The 18,613-nt window shown below is 51.8% G+C and overlaps 1 protein-coding gene across 1 annotated transcript in view; it reads left to right on the plus strand.

Moving 5' to 3' along the window:
- Positions 1-11,290: 11,290 nt before the first annotated feature.
- The window catches only part of LACTBL1 (lactamase beta like 1), an 18,012-nt gene continuing 10,689 nt past the window's right edge, over positions 11,291-18,613 (plus strand). The window contains exons 1-4 of the mRNA XM_077775533.1: positions 11,291-11,411; positions 14,463-14,572; positions 16,638-16,795; positions 17,734-17,972. Coding sequence (XP_077631659.1) covers positions 11,363-11,411; positions 14,463-14,572; positions 16,638-16,795; positions 17,734-17,972 — 556 coding nt within the window. The 5' untranslated portion in view covers positions 11,291-11,362. The remainder of the gene's footprint in view (positions 11,412-14,462; positions 14,573-16,637; positions 16,796-17,733; positions 17,973-18,613) is intronic.

Here is an 18,613-nt window from a genome sequence, read left to right on the forward strand (position 1 = left end):
TCTTCAGGTGGCTTCAGCGCTGCAAGCAATTTCTCTGGTGCCTGAGCTCAGACCAGTTTATCTTTACTTGCAAGGCTGACCTCACACTGCCTATAAAACAATACAGTAGAAGCTAGGGGGTGGGTGGGGGTCTTTTGGACACACTCCAGCTGGATGTTTCCAGCTATGCCCGGACCCTCAAACCTCTCTCCAGACGATGATGAGAGGCTGTACGATGTACCAGTGCCTTGTGTCCTGCTGACCCACTGCTTTAAGTTTCTGCCAGTAGGCGATTTGCACCCACGCTACATGACTTGGTGGCGTTTGCCATCATCCAGCACTCACATCTCCTGGACCTCGGGGCTCAGTCCTCAAACTCTTTCTTTACATCGTTTCACTCCCTGGTGATGGATTTAAATATTATCTACTATTTTCTAACACCGATGATTTTCTAAATTTTATCTGTGACACTGACTTCTAAGTTCCAGATTCAAATTTCCAATTACCTATGTCCATACTTTCATATCTCAAAATTCTGCTCCAAACCGCCCCCCTGCACAGGCTTCACCTTTCCAGTTGCTTAGGCCCAAAACTCGAGCTGGGGTGGCTTGCTGGCACAGTCAGTTGAGTTCCCACTCTTCGTTTCTGTTCAGGTCATGATCTCATGGTTTCGTGGGTTCAAGTCCCGCGTCAGGCTCTGCCCTGACAGCATGGAGCCTGCTTGGGATTCTGTCTCCCTCTCCTTGCCCCTCCCCCGTTCTCCCTGTCTCTCTCTCTCTCCAAATAAATAAATAAACTTAGAAAAAACCCCAACTCTGGAGCCGTTCCTGATCCTCCCTTTCTCTCTCACGTCCTGCTCTAATTCATAAGTGAGTCCTACTGGCTCCATCTCTGGAGCGTGTCCAGACCCCCGCCGTCTGTCATCTGAACACATTCCCGCCTGCTCTCCCCGCCCCTGTCCTGGCCCTCTAGTTGGCTCTCAGCACACAAGGCCAAGTGGTCCTTTAAAAATGTCAGTTGGGTCATGCCACTCCTCTGCTCTAAACCCTGCAGTGGCTCCCATGTCACTCCGAGTGAGGACCAAAGTCCTTCCCGCAGCCTATGAAGTTCTCCACGACCTGGTCTGCCATTTCCATTCTGACCCGGCCTCCTGCCCTGCTCCTCACTGAGTGTGCTCCAGCCGTCAGACTCTTTGCTTTTCCTTCAACGTACCAGGAACACTCACCATCCGAGAGCCCTCTGCATGTCCCCCTACCGAGGACTCTCTTCCTCTGCTGGCCATATCCCTACCTCCCTTACTTCCTTTGGGTGATTTGCTAGACATCTCTTTCTCAGTGAGGCCATCCTCACCTCCTAGTTTAATACTATAATCCACCCATCTCCTCCCCTCTATTTACTTTCCATAGCATGTAACACTTTCCAACATGCCACTTGATGTATTTATTCTGTTGCCTCTGCTATAATGTAAGCTCTACAAGATCAGGGAATCTTTATCTGTCTTGTTCACTGAGATAGCTTCAAGCACCTTGAACGGTGCCCAGGACTTAGTAGGTGCTCAAGAAATATGTACCGAGAACCTGGCTGGCTCAGTTGGAACAGCGTGCAACTCTTGATCTTGGGGTTGTGAGTTCGAGCCCCACATTGGATGTAGAGCTTAATTAAATAAATACTAAAAAAAAAAAAGGGGTTAACGGTGAGTACCTGTTGCCCTCGTGTCCTTCCCCAGACCTGAGTGTAAGACCTGGTGAAGAGCAGACCCTCCATGAGTGTTTCTTGGATGACTCAATGGATACGTGTGCAAACAGATGAGCGGATTGATCAATCCAGGCCTGTCTTAATTTCAGACACTTTCTTCATTCTTCCCAAGAAGATGAGGGTGGTGACAGTTGTTTCCCCTCTCTGGGGATGTTCTGGAGTGATCTGGGGACAAGGGAGTGCCCTCAAAATAATGTGGGGAGCATGTGAAATGGAGAAGTTGACCTCAGAAGGAAGAGTTTCAGGATGGGGGGCAAAGAGGAACCCAGCAGGAGTCCCCAGGGTCCACAGTCCACCTGAATTCTGGAGCCTCCTGCCCCTGTGTGTAACAAATCCTGCTCCGGGCTCTAAGAACCCGAACATGGTCCACAGAGAAGAGACATCAGAAAACACCTTCAAGAAGTGTTGGGACTCGGCTGAGTTCTGTAACTGGAGGGAGAAAGATGGGGAGGAAGAGAGCAGGGGAGACGGCGAAGTAGGCAAACAGGAGATGGAGAGAGAGGAGAGACCAGCGGGGTCATGAGTGGGGAGCACCGGGAGGGGCCGATGGTCATCACAGCGGCTCACATTCGTTGAGCACTTACTGTGTGCCAGCCACAGGACTGTGTGCTCTGNGTAACTGGAGGGAGAAAGGGAGGAAGAGAGCAGGGGAGACGGTGGGCGAAGTAGGCAAACAGGAGATGGAGAGAGAGGAGAGACCAGCGGGGTCATGAGTGGGGAGCACCGGGAGGGGCCGATGGTCATCACAGCGGCTCACATTCGTTGAGCACTTACTGTGTGCCAGCCACAGGACTGTGTGCTCTGGGTGTCCCAGCCCATGTAATCCTCGCTCCCACCACAAGGGGGCAGGCTCTATTTTATGACTCCCTTTACAGGTCAGCACACTGAAGTCCTAGAGAAGTCAATAAACCCAACCAAAGTCGAATAAGTAGCAAGTGGCGGAGCTGGGATTTGAACCCGGGCAGTCTGACTCAAGGGTCCGATTTTTTATTTTTCCAAAGAGCAGTGGGCAGCCACAGAAGGTTATTTAAGCAAAAGTCTAATATGATCTCTCATGTATAAAGAGGATGAATAATTCCTCCCTCACAGGGCTGTCGTGGGGATTATCTTTGTTCAACCACGGAAAGCCCTGGGACAAATGCCTGGAGGAGGGGAAGCACTCAACGAACAGATGAGCCTCCACGGGAGGTTGAGGTGGGGGCCTAAAGATTTTACACGTGGGCATCTGCTGCCGCCATGTGGCCACTCTGCTGTATGGCATGCTACAGATTACCACTCACTTCAGAGGGGTGAGGCTGATCTGGGTTGTAAGTGGCTGCTTTGGGGCACGGGGTTAGGGAGGAGCTCAGAGAGTAGCTGGTGTCCTGGGGGTGAGGGTCTTTGTCAACAGAGGTAGAACCCTGGAGTGGACTGATTCATATATTCAGCTCTGGTTTGGAGACACAAACCGAAGCGAGACACGGTCCTTGCCCTAGAGGACCTCGTAGTCTGATAAGGAGACAACAAGGGAGGTACACCGCGTTTGGGAAACAGGACTTCGGGGTCCAAATCCCATTCCTGCCACTTCCTGCGAAGAACAGAATATGCCTCATGGGACTGTTGTGAAGGCCAAAGGACATAACATGGGAAGCACTAAGCACCGATTTCTGGCACAGTAGGCATTCAATCTGTGACCCAGAGGCAGGCTTCCCACCCCGCTTCAGCCTTGGCAGAGACTGACCAAGCAGGCAGGTACAACAGAAAAGAAGACAAGGGGTCCAGCCCCACCACTGTCATTAAGCTTGCTGTGTCACCAAACTGGAGTTTGGGCAAAATCACTCAGCCCGCTTCTTGTCCTAATTTAGCAAGCCTATTTCGAGGCCAGACCACGGGGGATGCAGACTAAGATCCAGAAGGCCTGCCTCCACCCATTTACATACCGGACCCTAAGCATCAGCGAAGTGGGGAGAACCAAGCCCTGTCAATGACAAGGTCGCTGGGAAGCAACTGTGAGGCCCGACTGACACAGCGAAGTGGAAGTTCGTGCAGCCCAGGAATGGCGGCGTGGGCTTGCTGCTCAAAACGGTGTGGGCTTGCTGCTCAAAATGGCGTCGGCTTGCTCCTCAAAATGTGGTCCGTGGACCGGCATCGACGTCACCTGGGAGCCAGTTAGAGATGCAGGATCTCAGGTCCTGCTCTGACTCACGGACTCCAAACCTGCGGCTTGCCTTGCCCCCCAGGCTGTTCCTACACAACTTTAATATGGGGTGGAGACACACTGGTTTGGGGCGGTGCTTCTCAACCTTGACTAGATGGTAGAATCACCAAGCCACGCCCCTGGGCACCTGTAGAGGTAGGACCCAGACACCAGTGGTTTTTCAAAGCTCTCCAGGTACTTCCAATGTGCAGCCATATCGAGTGTCAGGAAGGCAAATACATTTTCTCTTTTTGGGCCAAGTATAATCAAGGGATAGGGGCGCCTGGGTGGCTCAGTTGGTTAAACATCCAATTCTTGATTTTGGCTCCGGTCATGATCTCACTGTTCATGAGCCTGAGCCCTAAGTCAGGCTCAGTGCTGGAGCCTGCTTAGGATTCTCTTTCTCTCTCTCTCTCTCTCTTTCTCTCCCCTCCCCCGCTCTCTCTTTCTCAAAAATAAATAAACTTAAAACGGACAATAACTTTCTAGAATGTTCACTGAGAAAGATCTGATGCCTGACACAGGGGCTGGGTAGAAGTTGTGGCACAAAGCTAAGTTATAACAAGAGACTGGCCTTTACAGAGCCCTCACTCAGTGCGAGGTTCTGGGCTACCTGCTTTACCAACATGCTCCAATTTAATCCTCATGGTAACCGAGATATTATTAACCCCACTTTTTAAACCAACCCCCCCCCCCAAGAAAACCAAAGAGGGCATGCCTTATCCAAGGCTACACAAGCAGCGACAGAACTGGTTATCTGAATATTTAACAACTAGGTTGACCCCTAGAAGTCTTCAAACTGTGTTCCTTGGAGCCCCAGGTTCCTCAGAGGCAGCTGAAGAGCTGGAGTGGGGGATGGACAGGTCTGGGAGGCCCGTGGGTCACCTCTCTTGCACACTGGGCTTGGCAGACACTCCTTCTGGAGAGAGCATCATTCCTTTTCCAGCCTGGAGCATCCTGGATCACGTGGTGCTGTCCAGGATCTCTGACAGATGTGCCCCCCTCCCTGTTGCTGAGGAGCCCCAGGAACTAATCCTGATGGCGGAGGGCTCGTGGTGGAGAGATTAGTGCTGCGGTAATCGGCACCACGTCTGCCAGTCCCCGCGGAGCCTGGGTGAAGCCTGCACCTCAGAGCCCAGCAAGCCACTCCTGTCCCCTGGACTCCTGGACGGCACTGGCCAGCCACGGCCGGGCCTGAATTGCCCTGTCCTACCTGAGGCGTCCAGAAGAGGGTGAGTTAGGGCTAAGAGCCTGGGGGTCTGAAGGGGTTGTTTCTGAGGCTGGAAGGGGAGGCAGGGGTGGAGGGGATGACCGAGTGTCCTCATTTTTCTGGAACTGAGGGAGCTGGGACTTTTAGTGCTAAAATCATGAAAGACCCGGGCAGACCTGAACAGCTGGCCAAGCTCACGGGTTCCTGAGTTTGGTTCCCTCTGCCTTTGAACTGGAGCTTCATGAAGGGGAAGGTCTGCTTTGCCCCAACCTCGCCCCCTCCTTCTCTTGTAGCATTTCTGTCCCTTCCTCTCTTTTCCAGCCTCCAGGACCTCTCTTTGCCTTCACTGCTCTGACTCAACTTCCCACTCAGAGTCTCCTGGGCTGTAGACCTGAATCCTCAAGGAACTGGAATCTTCCACACCTTGGAGAGGATGAAGACCCAGGTGAGGCACAGCCCCATGGAACCTTGCTTCAAATAATGGACTAAATCACCCACATCACCTCCATCATCATCATCATCATCATCACTAACATTTCTAGAATTTGCACTGTAGGGCAGGAACAATTTTGAGTGTTTTACATGTCATAACCCACTGAATTCTCAAAACAAACTGAAAATTACTCCTCTTCTTCATATCCCAGGCCTTTGACTGGCATGGCCCCCAATTCATCCCTACTATCTGTTCAGTGAAGCTTTCCCCCACCTCCCACCCAGAGGCTGAGTTCATGGGGACCTCGGACACCCAAGAGCTGTCTGCACATGATCTGTTACATCTGTCTCCCACAGAAATTACTACGCTAGTGACCAGTTAGTGAACAGCTTTCTAGGGGCTTTGCATGCATTGTCTCACTGACCCTCACCTAAATTCTACAAGGAGTAGGAACGATGGTCCTTCCCATGATGCAGTCAAGAAAATGGGGACTCAAAGAGGAAGCCATTTGTCTAAAGCCCATAAGGGTAGGGCTGGAATCAAGTCTTGCTTTGCTTGCTCTGCCGTCCTGCCAGCTCCATGGGGACAGATGTTGGCCAAAGGCTCTGTGTCCCCGGGGCTCAGCACTGTGACCAACACACCGCTGGCCCTTGGAAACTGTACTCTGGGTGCAGGAGTGGATGCAGTGGGATGTGCCAGAGTGGGCAGTGAGAAGGAGGAAGGAGGGGAATGTCTTGGGGTCGTAGACCACCCGGGAAAGGAGGTGGGGGAGTTGTGGTTATGGGTGGGGCTCGGGGGAGCCTGGCTCTTCCTGAACCCCCAGCCCCCACCCCCGCTGGAAAGGGGGAGGGGAGAGATTCCTGGTGCCTACTACTCCAAGTCCAAATGTGAGCAGCTGGTGAGCAGCTTAGAGGTTAAATACCGACCCCACCTTTGGGTCTATTGGAATAAATCCTGAGATTGGAGACAGGCATGAGAGGAGGCTGGGCCTCAGAGGAGAACTAGGAGCTGGGGGTGTGGAGATCCCAGTCACACGTGAGGTGGGGTGCGGTGGTGCATAGCACGGAGCTAGAATCCCAGATCCGTCGTGTGCTGTCCGTGACTTCAGAAAGTCATTTTAAAGTCTCTGAATTTCATTCTTCCCTTGAAAATGAGATGCCCGTATCTTGGTCATGCTATAGGTGCCTGTTGAGGTTAGGCTGCCCTCCCTCAGGGCCACCGGCCTGCCCCAGTGGCCTCTTGCTTGTGCTCGAAAGGAAGAGCCTTCCAACTTCCCTCCGACACAAAGGATACCAGAGCGGTCTCCCTCCCCCCCAGTCTGCTCCTTGAGGCTGAAGCAGGGTCTTGTGCCTCATGTTACTCCTCTGACACCCAGGTGGAGACATGCCTTTAGGCTCCTTAATGGCTTCATTTTTTTTTTTAATGGAGGTATAGTTTACATGCATTAAAAGTCACTCTTTTTGGTGTACAATTCTGAGTTTTGACAAATGCACACGGTCCAGACGGGCCACAATCAAGATACAGAATGGTTCCATCACCTCCCACAGTCCCTTCTGCTCCTCTGTCATCTCCCCCCTCCCTACCCACAGGCAGCCATTGAATGGTCTTCTGTCCCCACAGTTTTGCCTTTTCCAGAACGTTATGGAAATGGAATTGCATTGACTATAGCTTTTTGAGTCTGGCTTGTTTCATTTCGGGTAATGCATTTGCGATTCATTTGTGTCACTGCCTGTACCAGTAGTCTGTTCCTTTACACCTGCTGATCAGTATCCAGCTATATGGATATACCACAGTTTGTCCACTCACCAGCTGAGGGACATCTGGGTTATTTCCAATCTCTGGAAATTATGAATAAAGAGTGGGAACCCCAAATTGTAAAGCTGGAAATCAAAGGAGATTTCCAGGTGTAAAGGTAAACTCAACAGAAGAGTCCATCCTGCTAACAGCTGAAGACACAGAGGTCCAGAGAGGGGAAGGGACCCAGCCATAGTTATAGCTGACTCAGGAAGTGGGGCTGAGATTCGAACCTGAGGCTTTCAACTTGCAGGACAGTGTAAAGTTCAAAATATGTTTCCTGAGCATCTGCCAGTGCCAGACGGAGTGCCAAGTGTTACAGGCATAAAGGCCAAGAAGGAAGGATGTAAGAAGGCTGCAGACACCTGCCAGGGAGGAGGGAGCAGACAAAGCAGCCCGGAGTACCCAGCGCAGAGTACTGTTACAGTGCACTAAGGCGCGCGCATAAAGCAGAGAGGAGAGGCCCCTCGGTTCTGTCTGGGGGAGAATCAGAAGGTTCTACAAATGGCCATGGGTTTTAAGGGAAGAACACAAGTTTGTCAGGTGGAAAAGGATAGAAAGGGTCTCACAGACCCTCCCAGAGGGACCCTGCCTCACAGAGGGACTGACAGGTGCAAAGCCACAGAGATGTGGGGTGTGGAAGTCTAAAGAGGCAAAGGGGAGGGGGGAGGAGAAGGGGAGGGGGAAACGGCCTGTGGGATCTGCTGGGGTCTGATTACAGCAGGCCTCTCTGGCCAGACTGCTTGCAGCAGCCCGTGCTGCTGTGTCAGCTCTCCTCATCATGGAAGAGCAGGCAGGATTGGACAGAGAGAGAAGGAACTGAAACTCAGTGAGACCCTAATGGAACAGAGTCTCCAGAGCGGGTGTTGGTACAGACAGGCACTTAGTATGTTTCAGAGACGGCGGCACACAAGTTAGTGCGGCACAGGACTGGAATCAATCAATCAGTTAATTAAAATTTTATTTATTTATTTTGAGAGAGAGAGAGAGTGAGTAGGGGCGGGGCAGAGAGAGAGAATCGCAAGCACAGTCCGCACTGTGAGCGTGGAGGCCAGTGTGGGGCTCGAACCCACAAGCCGTGAGATCATGACCTGAGCCAAAATCAAGAGTTGGACGATTAACCAGCTGAGCACCCCCAGGTGCCCCAGGACTGAAGAATTTAATAATACGTGCTGAGATGACTGATTATCCGCATGGAAAAAAAAAAGAAAATTAGATTCCTTCTTTATACCGCAACCAAAAACAGTTTTGTGTGTGAAGGTACAGAAATCTAAATTTACAACTTCTGTACACAGGATTTCCTAAGCACACAACACACACACACAACACACACACACACACACACACACACAGAGCAAACAAAAAGGGCAATACTGATGAATTTGATTGGCAGCAACTAACACCCAAACCCTATTCAACAATAATAGCTAATAGAGCTTACAATGTGTCAAAACAATGAACTTTAGGAACATTAACCCAGTAAATCCTTACTAATTTATGAGGCAAGCACTATTATCACTTCCATTTTACAGGTGCAGAAACAAGAGGCACAGAGAGGTTCAGTGACTTTCTGGAGGTCACACAGCCAGGGAATGGTTGAACTGAGATTCAGAATTAGGCAGTCTGGCCACAGATTCACCACTACATGATTCTGCCTCTCAGCCAGTTATCATAAACACAATGGGAATAGACAAAACACAAGCGAGAGTATCTGGGACTTAAAACTAACTCTAATAAATAAGGAAAATTGAATAGGAAAAAATAGGCAATGGATAAGAACAATCTGTTCAGAGAAAAGCAAACCCAAGTACATACAGTAAACACAGGAAAATGCATTCAACCTTATTAGTAATCAAGAAAATACAAGTTAAAAGTAGCAATGAGGGGCGCCTGGGTGGCTCAGTTGGTTAAGTGTCTGACTCTTGGTTTTGGCTCAGGTCATGATCTCCCAGTTCATGGGATCAAGCTCTGTGTCAGGCTCTGTGCTGATGGTGCAGAGCCTGCTTGGGATTCTCTCTCTCCCTCTTTCTCTCTCTGCCCCTCCCCCTGCTGGTGTTCTCTCTCAAAATAAATAAACTTTATTATTATTTTTAAAATGTTTTATTTATTTCTAGGAGAGAGAGAGAGACAGCGTGAGCAGGGGAGGGTCAGAGAGAGAGGGAGTCACAGACTGAAACAGGCTCCAGGCTCTGACCTGGCTGTCAGCACAGAGCCCGACACGGGGCTTGAACTCACGAACCGCGAGATCATGACCTAAGCGAAAGTCGGACGCTTAACCAACTAAGCCACCCAGGCGCCCCAAAATAAGTAAACTTTAAAAATAGTAGTAATGAGAGCCACAGATGGTTGAACTGGTAACTGGAACAACTTTGAAGAGCAATGGGATAGCATCTAGGAAGCTGAGAAAGGCCACTCCTTCACCACCTAGCAATTCCAGTCCCAGATAGAGTGTTCTCGACCCAAAATGCATGTAGTCATGTTCTTAAGGCAGCCTGGTCCCAGACGCCATGCTCTAACTAGTGTACTCTGAAGTATATTCGTACGGCAGGATACTCTACAGAAGTTAAATTGAATAATACAGAATACATGTACCATACGGGGGGGATCACGTTTCAGGAGGAGAACACGGTAGGATATATTTTACATAAGCATAAAAATGTGCAAAGTGATACTACGTGCTGTTTATGAATGCACGAACACATAGTAAATGAATGAACACAGGCATGGTAATAAACACCAAGATCAGAATGGGCATTCCATCTGAGAAGAAGGGGAGGAGACTGGCACAAAAAGGTACCAAAGGGGCTTCACCTCCACCTAGAATGTTTTATTTTCATCCATCCATTCATTTGTTCGCCAATTACTTATCAGGGTCTGCTATGTTCCCGGGACTGTTGTGGGCAGTGAGAATACCACAGGGAGCAAAACAAACACGAATCCTTGTCTTCTTCCTTCCTCCCTCCCTTCCTTCCTTCCTCCCTCCTTTCCTTCCCTTCCTCCCTTCCTTTTGAGATGGAGACAGAGCGAGAGCATGGGCAAGGCAGGGGCAGAGAAAGAGGGAGAGAGAGAGAATCCCAAACAAGCTCCAGGCTGTCAGCACAGAGTTCGACATGGGCTCCATCACACGAACCATGAGATCGTGATCTGAGTCAAAACCAAGAGTCGGATGCTTGACTGACTGAGCCATCCAGCACCCAGGCGGAAATGTTTATTTATTTATTTTGAGAGGGAGGGAGAGAGGATGTGAGCACGGGCAGGGCAGGAGCACAGAGGGAGAAGGAGAGAGAACGAATCCCTGTTTTCTAATGGGTTGGGATGAACAGACCATAAACTAAACAAGTAGCTGATGAGGTACTTTTTAAAATGTAGAGATATAGGGGCGCCTGGGTGGCTCAGTCGGTTAAGCACCCAACTTCGGCCCAGGTCATGATCTCACAGTTCGTGGGTTCTAGCCCCGCATCAGGCTCTGTGCTGACANAAGATCTAACAAGATTGAGTGGTGAGTGCCCTGCGCTTGGAGAAGTCACACTCCATCATGTACACCAGCTAATAGTAGTTGAACAGCTGTTGTATTAGAGAGCTGGACTCGCACCATAATGGAGGCTTGTGCAAAGTGCCTTGGAGGGGGCCTGGGGAAGGCTTCGTGGAGGAGGCAGCATTTCAGCTGGTCTCAGATATTTCACTAAGTGCACAGGAGAGAGATGGCATGCCCAGCAGAGGAAACGGGCTACGCAAAAGCCCAGGGGTGCAGAGATACTTGTGGCATAGCTGCTGAAGGGGTCACACTAGGAAGGACTTGGTTTTACAGGTGTGATATTCCAAGCCGTGGGCCTTCGTGATGTCTGGGTGAACCCAAGGCACGGCAGGGTCCCTCTCTTGCCTCCCTCGGGCTGACCCACAGGGCCGTGCTGTGTCCTGCCCCTTCCAGGTGGTTCGGCGGCCCAGCCTGCCGAAAGTGAGAAAGAAGTGGCTCTTCCCAGCTTTCTGCAGCCTCTTCTTCCTGCTCTCTGTGGTTATGACTGGCTGCTTCCTGTGGCAGTATCACCTCCCCAAGCTGGACACCAGTAAGTGCACACGCATCCTCAACTTCCTTCCCACCCCCAAGGGTCCTGGGGGCCTGGAGCTGATGCTCGGTGTAAGGGCAAGACCACAAGATTTAGACTCAGAAGCTCTGGCCTTCATTTTGACTGCAACTCTCATCAGCTGTGTAGCTTTGGACCAGTCACGTGACCTTTCTTGTGTTTTGATACCCTTGTGTATAATTCTTTTTTTTCTCAAATTTTTAACATGTATTTATTTTTGAGAGACACAGAGAGACAGACTGTGAGTGGGGGAGGGGCAGAGAGAGAGGGAGACACACAATCTGAAGCAGGCTCCAGGTTCTGAGCTGTCAGCACAGAGCCTGACACGGGCTCATGGACCGGGAGATCATGACCTGAGCCAAAGTCGGACACTTAACCGACTGAGCCACCCAGGCGCCCCACCTTTGTGTATAAAATGAAGATCCTAATGCCACTGGGGTTTCCTTAAACCACCCAGTCTGTCCGTAAAACTCAGGGTCTCCCAATAAGTACAATAAGATCTTGCCTGATCTTCAGCCCCCATGGTAGGATCTCCAGGCCCTATCCCTGCCCCCCCCCAATCCTTTAAAGATCTTCCCCCAGCTTTATCTAAGACCCTGGGAGGAACAACGAGGTGTCCATGGACAGAAGCTGCCACTTCTTGGAGCCTCTCCATCCTGGGCTGGTCAAGGCGTGGCTAGTGAGCCACCACTGCTGGTAACGTCCACCAGGCCCTTTGTTGCTATAGCAACCCCTGCACCCTCCAACCTGGATCGTCCAGAATCCCAGTTCTCTGCTAAAGCCGGGGAGAATGTCTCCGGTCCTCTGTGTTACGGATGCCCAAGGCTCGATTAGGTGGCCTGGACTCCCAAAATCCCACAGAGACACTTTGCAAAAGTGGCTCCTTTTATTTTCTTGCCGGCTTTTTCCTCTCCCACCCCAACCCGTTCTTTCTAGGGTAAATTCTTTTATCAGGGGCTTCTTAGTCCCTCAAGCAAACAGTCCTCAAGTAAGCAGGTCAGCCTGTCCTATAGGACCATGCTTCTCAAACCGTCAAAGTACCAACCCAAAGCAGACCAGTATTACTGTAAATACATACAAATGAAATTAAATGGAAAAAAAACCCTACAAAATAGAAGCCCAAGTTTTAAGACTCCACACAAAATTACTGCATCAAACTGCTATAGAAGTTTCTAAATGTGTGTGCTCAAATTTTGTACTTAATTTGTCACAAATGGGAAACAAACAGCTCATGGACCTGCCTGGGTCCACTGACCACAGTGACCTATGGCCTCTCCCTTGCATGGGCACCACCTGAGAGGCTGTTAGAAATGAGGACGTCCTGGGGCGCCTGGGTGGCTTAGTCACTTAAGTGTCCGACTTTCGCTTAGGTCACGATCTCGCGGTTCGTGGGTTCGAGGCCCATGTCGGCCTCTGTGCTGACTGCCAGCTCAGAGCCTGGAGCCTATTTCAGAGTCTGTATCTCCCTCTCTCTCTGACTCTCCCCTGCTCACGCTCTCTCTCTCTCTCCTGGAAATAAATAAAAATTAAAAAAAAAAGGGGGAATCCTTGGTGATTCTCCTTAAAAAAAAAATAAAATAAAAAAAAGAAATGAGGACGTGCTGGCCCCGTCCCATATCTACTGAATCAAATATGTGTTTTAAGATTTTCAGGTGACTTTTTGTGCACATGTGTATATTTTAGTGTCTTATTTTTGAGAGAGAGCGTGCCAGTGGGGGAGGGTCGGGGTGGGGGGACAGAGAATCTGAAGCGGGCTCCTCACCGAGAGCAGCGAAAACCCCATGCAGGACTTGGACCCACCAACTGTGAGATGAGCTAAGCCGAAGTCAGATGCTCAGCCAACGGAGCCACCCAGCACCCCGTGCACGTGCATGTTAACACAGGGCTGTGGGTACCAGCCCTGCCTGAGTCCCAGGCTGAGCAAACCTTAGGTTCTGGCCGAGACCTCTCTACTCCAATGATTAAACCTATGTCATCAAGTTGTTGAGAGATCTTCCTTACGGTTTGTAATTTTTCTGTTTGGGACCTTATCTATCAGTTATCCGATGCTNCAAAACAGCAATTTATTACTGGTCATGATTCTGTGGGCTTGCTGCCAGTTCTGCCGCTGGTCTAACCAGGGCTTTTTCAATGCAGGGGGCAAGTCACCCGGGCAAATCCCTCCATGAGCACACCTGCTCTCAAGGCCGCTATCCCAGGCTTGTCCACCCGGGGGCAGTGTTCCCAGAGAGCAAAGGCTGATGAAGCCCTGATTTTTGGAAGGCGCACAATTAATTTGTCCTGGTGAAGTCACAAAGCCAGCCCGATTCAAGAGCTGGGAGGAGCTGGAGGAATTAATGGCAATAGTAAGCTTCCCACAAAAAGGCTCCCCTCAGTTCTGGGTAGGATTCGAGAAGCGTGCAGCTTCTCTGGGCGCTTAGACCCTCACTACCCTACACTGTTCTTCGAGGATGAGGGGAGCTCTGTGGCCCATGCGACAATCTCTCAGCCTGAGTCGTGCCCTGTGAGGATCCACCCCTTCTCCCCAGAGGTTCCAAGGAAGCCATACATCTGGACCAAAGCAGAACGGGGCTGAGACTTGATATCCCAGACACACGGCTCTGGTGACAGAGGCACTGTCCCTGCGATGGAGGCCTGACGCCTAAGTGGGGCCCAAGTCCACTTCTCCACCCAAACATATAATCTGAACTAGAGACACAGAGCCTGTCCCAAGGGGCCGGAACTTTCCTAGTTCTGCTGCCTACACGGAAGAAGGAAGCTGGTGATACCAGAGAGAAGGGCTGCCAGCCAGGAGCTGTGGCCTTGTCATCAGGCGGCAGGTGCGGGGCTGCGCCTTCTCCCCGGCAGACACCCCATGGCGGGCCGCCGTGCCCTGCTACCTGTCTCCCGGTGAGGCCGTTGCCAGCCTGGNTCGAGGGCCGGCCCCGAGGCATGGCTCTGGCCTCTGCTGCCACTTCCCACGTCTTCTGGGACGATCCCTAGACTCCCGCCCTGACCTCTCCCCGCCCACTCACCATGTGATGCTCCTTCTAGGGTCATTGGGACCAGAGGTGGCCTCTGCCCCTGTGAGGATGTGTCCCCGGCACCCCGAGCCCGTGCCGCTGGCCCACCCCCTCCCTGTATTGAAGGAGGCCCTGGAAAAGGTGGGTGATGACCCCAGAGGGAACTGGGTATATGTGCTCAGCCTGGAGATGAAGGGGAGGGCATGTTCCGTGCGCTAAAGTGACATTTACTCGTGCATTCAACATTTAATCCTTGAGTGCCTATTCTGGGCTAGACGTCAGGGACACGGCAGGAAGAAGATACATCCTGCTCTCAGGAAGCTACCAGTCTGGACACGACAGCATAGCCAAGACAAATGACATCTCTAGTACAGGGGTAAGAGTGAGGACAGGGACAGTCAGGGGGCACACAGAAATTGGCTTTGGGGTCAGGCAAGGCTTCTGGAGGGAATGGCGTCTGATTTTTAAAAAAATGTCTTTTACTTCATATTTGAGAGAGAGATTGAGAGAGAGAGAGAGAGTGAGCGAGAGACATAGCGTGAGCAGGGGAGGGGAAGAGGGACGGAGATAGAAACTGAAGCAGGCTCCAGCCTCTGAGCTGTGACCTGACAGCACAGAGCCCAGCAATGCGGGGCTCAAACTCACGAGCAGTGAGATCATGACCTGAGCTGAAGTCAGACGCTTAATGGACTGAGCCACTGGGACGCCCCCGGGAATGGTGTCTAAACTGAGATGTGAACAAGTAGGAGGAGGTACCCAGGTGATGTGCATATACGGTAAGGGACCTGGGGGAGGGAAGTGTGTGCTCCGGGTAGTGGGACCAGCGTCTGCACAGGTCCAGAGGCGGCATAGGGAGTGCAAGGCACACACACACAGCCACGAGAAAATGCAGGCTGCTGGGGTCACAGGTGGGGGAGGGAGAAAGGTGAGATGGCGGAGGAGGACAGAACCCACATCACAGAGGCCGTTGCAACAGTAATTAAACACACACCCCCTCCCCCCACAACACAATTCCTGCCACTGCATGACGGCCTGACGCTGGGGGGAGGGGTTGTCGGGCAGCTCACTCACCGTAGGAGACATGCAGACAAATGGAACACGACGGGAAGTGTACACACAGCAGCACGGTGGAGGGATGTGACACAGACATCCGAGGAATGGCTGAATGGAAGGAAGGTGACGTGTCCATGTAAGAGAAGGCCTGGGCGAACACGGAGACACCATCACCGTCTGCAAGTACCTGAAAAGCCTGAGTGAAGGAGAGGGAGCAGAAGGGTGCTATGAGGCTCCAGGGTCGTGGTAATTAAAACAAGAAAGAACAACAATAACAGTAGCCGCCTTCTAGTGGGCACCTCGCACGCGGTAGCTGCTTGATACGAATGCCTTGTGAATCTCTGTCTACATAGGAAACTGAGGCACAGAGACACAAAGTCAGTGTGGGGGTGGAAACCACACGTGGACAGAGCTCAATTCTGGATCTGTAAAATCACTCGGCAAGGTGGCCTGGCAGTTAATTGGGACCCAGGGCCAGAGTTAGCATGGGGTCCTAATCCTGACTCCACTAACCATTACCCACGTGAGCAAGTCACTTCATATCTCATAGAGCCAATCTTCTCATCTGTAAAACAGGGAGAAATTAGCACTGGCTTGTTATGCGGATTAAATGAGACAATGCATGAAAATCACTTTATATTGTGCTTGGCACATTCCAAGTGTCCAATAACTTTGGCTGTTATCATTGTCACTGTATTTCATTATTGAAAACAATGTCTTTTCAATAAATGTTCAGAGAGGGCCTAGGGACCCTCTATAGTGAATCCTCCAACATTACGGGGTCAGACCAGGCCTTTCTGAGGTTTTCTAGGGCAGCAGACAAGGGTTCAACTACATCAGTAGTTTAACCCCTCCTTCCTTTTACATCTTCCCAAAGAAATGTTTCTTTGAACAAAAATCTTATGAGGAAGTCCTACAAAGAAACAAATTTAGAGGAGCTGTTCTGGTTTTAACTGGGTGTGCAGGGGGATCCCTTCCCAGGGGGTTTGAGAACCTGAGGTCCGGAGGCTCCAGCAATGGGGGGCTGAGAATGGAGGGGTCCAGGCAGGGGGCGCTGTGTGCGTGGTGTGGCGTGGGAATGGGCAGGGCACACGGGACCGGAGGGACGTGCCTCTGCACCGGCGCTCCGAGCCCCCTGCTCTTCTCCTCCAAGGTGGACAGGATCCTGCGTCAGGCGCTGTCTGCCCCGGGCCTGGCCGCCATGTCTGCAGTTGTCATCCACAATGACACGGTGCTCTGGACTGGGAACTTTGGGAGGAAGAACAGATCAGACCCAGCCTCTGGGCCCCCCAATGAGTACACCATGTACCGGTCAGCTGGGTGACCTCCAGGGGTGTGTGGAGGGGGGCGTGGGACAGGACAAGGGAGACCTAGGAGGTAGGGGGACTCTAGAGAATAATCTCTGGGGGTCCAAGCTGCCAGAGCCCTTTAAGTCCTGACAATTTTATAGATGAGGAGACTGAGGCCCAGAGAGGACCAGAGAGTGCCCAACATCACACCACTCGGGTAATAGGTCAGGAAGGAATCCCTTCTGGAGAGCCCTTAGGCCAGAACCTCCCTAACTAGAAAACGCTCCCTGTGTCCCCTCTCACACTCCCTTATACGTGCCACAAAGGAACTGTAACCAGTTCCTGGGCCCCTGCCCCAGGCCCCTGTCAGCTGGCTGTAGTGGTCCCGGTGGAAGAAACCTGGGACCCTCTGCTGCACACCGAGTCTCCCCTCCTAGGTGCTGCCTGCAGGATCTCAAAGCTGACAATGCAAAGTTCACTCCGAGAGACACTGAGGATTACAGAGGCTCCATGCACACTGTCTCCCCCACCGACCCCCCCCCCCGGCCCCCGNTATTGCTATCACTTCCTGCACACTTCCTACCTACCTGCAGGTATGGCGCCAAGCACTTTACATGCTCAGCCTCACTCAATCTTTTCCACAACCTGTGAAACGGACAATGAAACACAATCCGAGAAAGATCTGGTACTTGCCCAAGACCACTCGGCTAGTGAGAGTCCCAACCTACATCTGTCCCGGAATAGGAAGGGCCTGGGTTAAGGCCTGGCGTGGGGCAGGTCTTCCTACCACCGTACTGTGTTCTTGAACATCCCAAAGGCAGTTCTACAGGGACCAGTGAATCTCCGCCTGAGACACTGAATAGGGTGGACTCAGTGCTTTCCTACAGCATTAGAACGTTGGGGCCTGGGGTGCAGGATGAGGTTGTGAGGCCAACGGCACGTCCTCTGCACCCCTGTCAGGATCTCCAGCATCTCTAAGATCTTTCCAGTCCTTATGCTGTACCGGCTGTGGGAGGAGGGCATCGTAGCTTCTCTAGATGACCCTCTGGAGCGGTACGCCAGCACCTTCACCATTAACAACCCGCTGGGCCTGGCCTCAGCCCCGGAACAACAGAGCTCGATGGATGAGCTGGAGAAGGTGGGCCCAGCCCCCAGGCCTTCGTCTGTCACCCTCCGAAGGATGGCCAGCCAGCTCTCAGGTGAGCAACCCCGAATTTCCGCAGCTCAACCCAAACCATTTCAGGCGCGGGAACTGAGCAGCAGGTTTTGGTGCGGCCAGGCCGGCCACTCCTCCTTCTCACCCGCCCTGGATGGTGGGCCACTGGTAGGAGGATCTGGTGAGGGAAAAGCTGGGGCAAAATCTGGGCGTTTAGGTCAGGGGGACAAGTCAAGATCAGCTGGCAGGTTGAAAGTCAAGATCTGGNTTTCAGGCGCGAACTGAGCAGCAGGTTTTGGTGCGGCCAGGCCGGCCACTCCTCCTTCTCACCCGCCCTGGATGGTGGGCCACTGGTAGGAGGATCTGGTGAGGGAAAAGCTGGGGCAAAATCTGGGCGTTTAGGTCAGGGGGACAAGTCAAGATCAGCTGGCAGGTTGAAAGTCAAGATCTGGGGCGCCTGGGTGGCTTAGTCGGTTAAGCATCCGACTTTCGCTTGGGTCATGATCTCGCGGTTCGTGGGTTCGAGCCCCGCGTCGGGCTCTGTGCTGACTGCCAGCTCAGAGCCTGGAGCCTGTTTCATTCTGTGACTCCCTCTCTCTCTAATCCTCCCCTGCTCACGCTCTCTCTCTCTCTCTCTCTTAGAAATAAATAAAAAACATTTAAAAAAAAAAAAAAGAAATGTAT

Source organism: Crocuta crocuta, unplaced genomic scaffold, assembly GCF_008692635.1.
Source record: "Crocuta crocuta isolate KB4526 unplaced genomic scaffold, BGI_CrCroc_1.0 scaffold127, whole genome shotgun sequence".
NCBI lineage: Eukaryota > Metazoa > Chordata > Mammalia > Carnivora > Hyaenidae > Crocuta > Crocuta crocuta.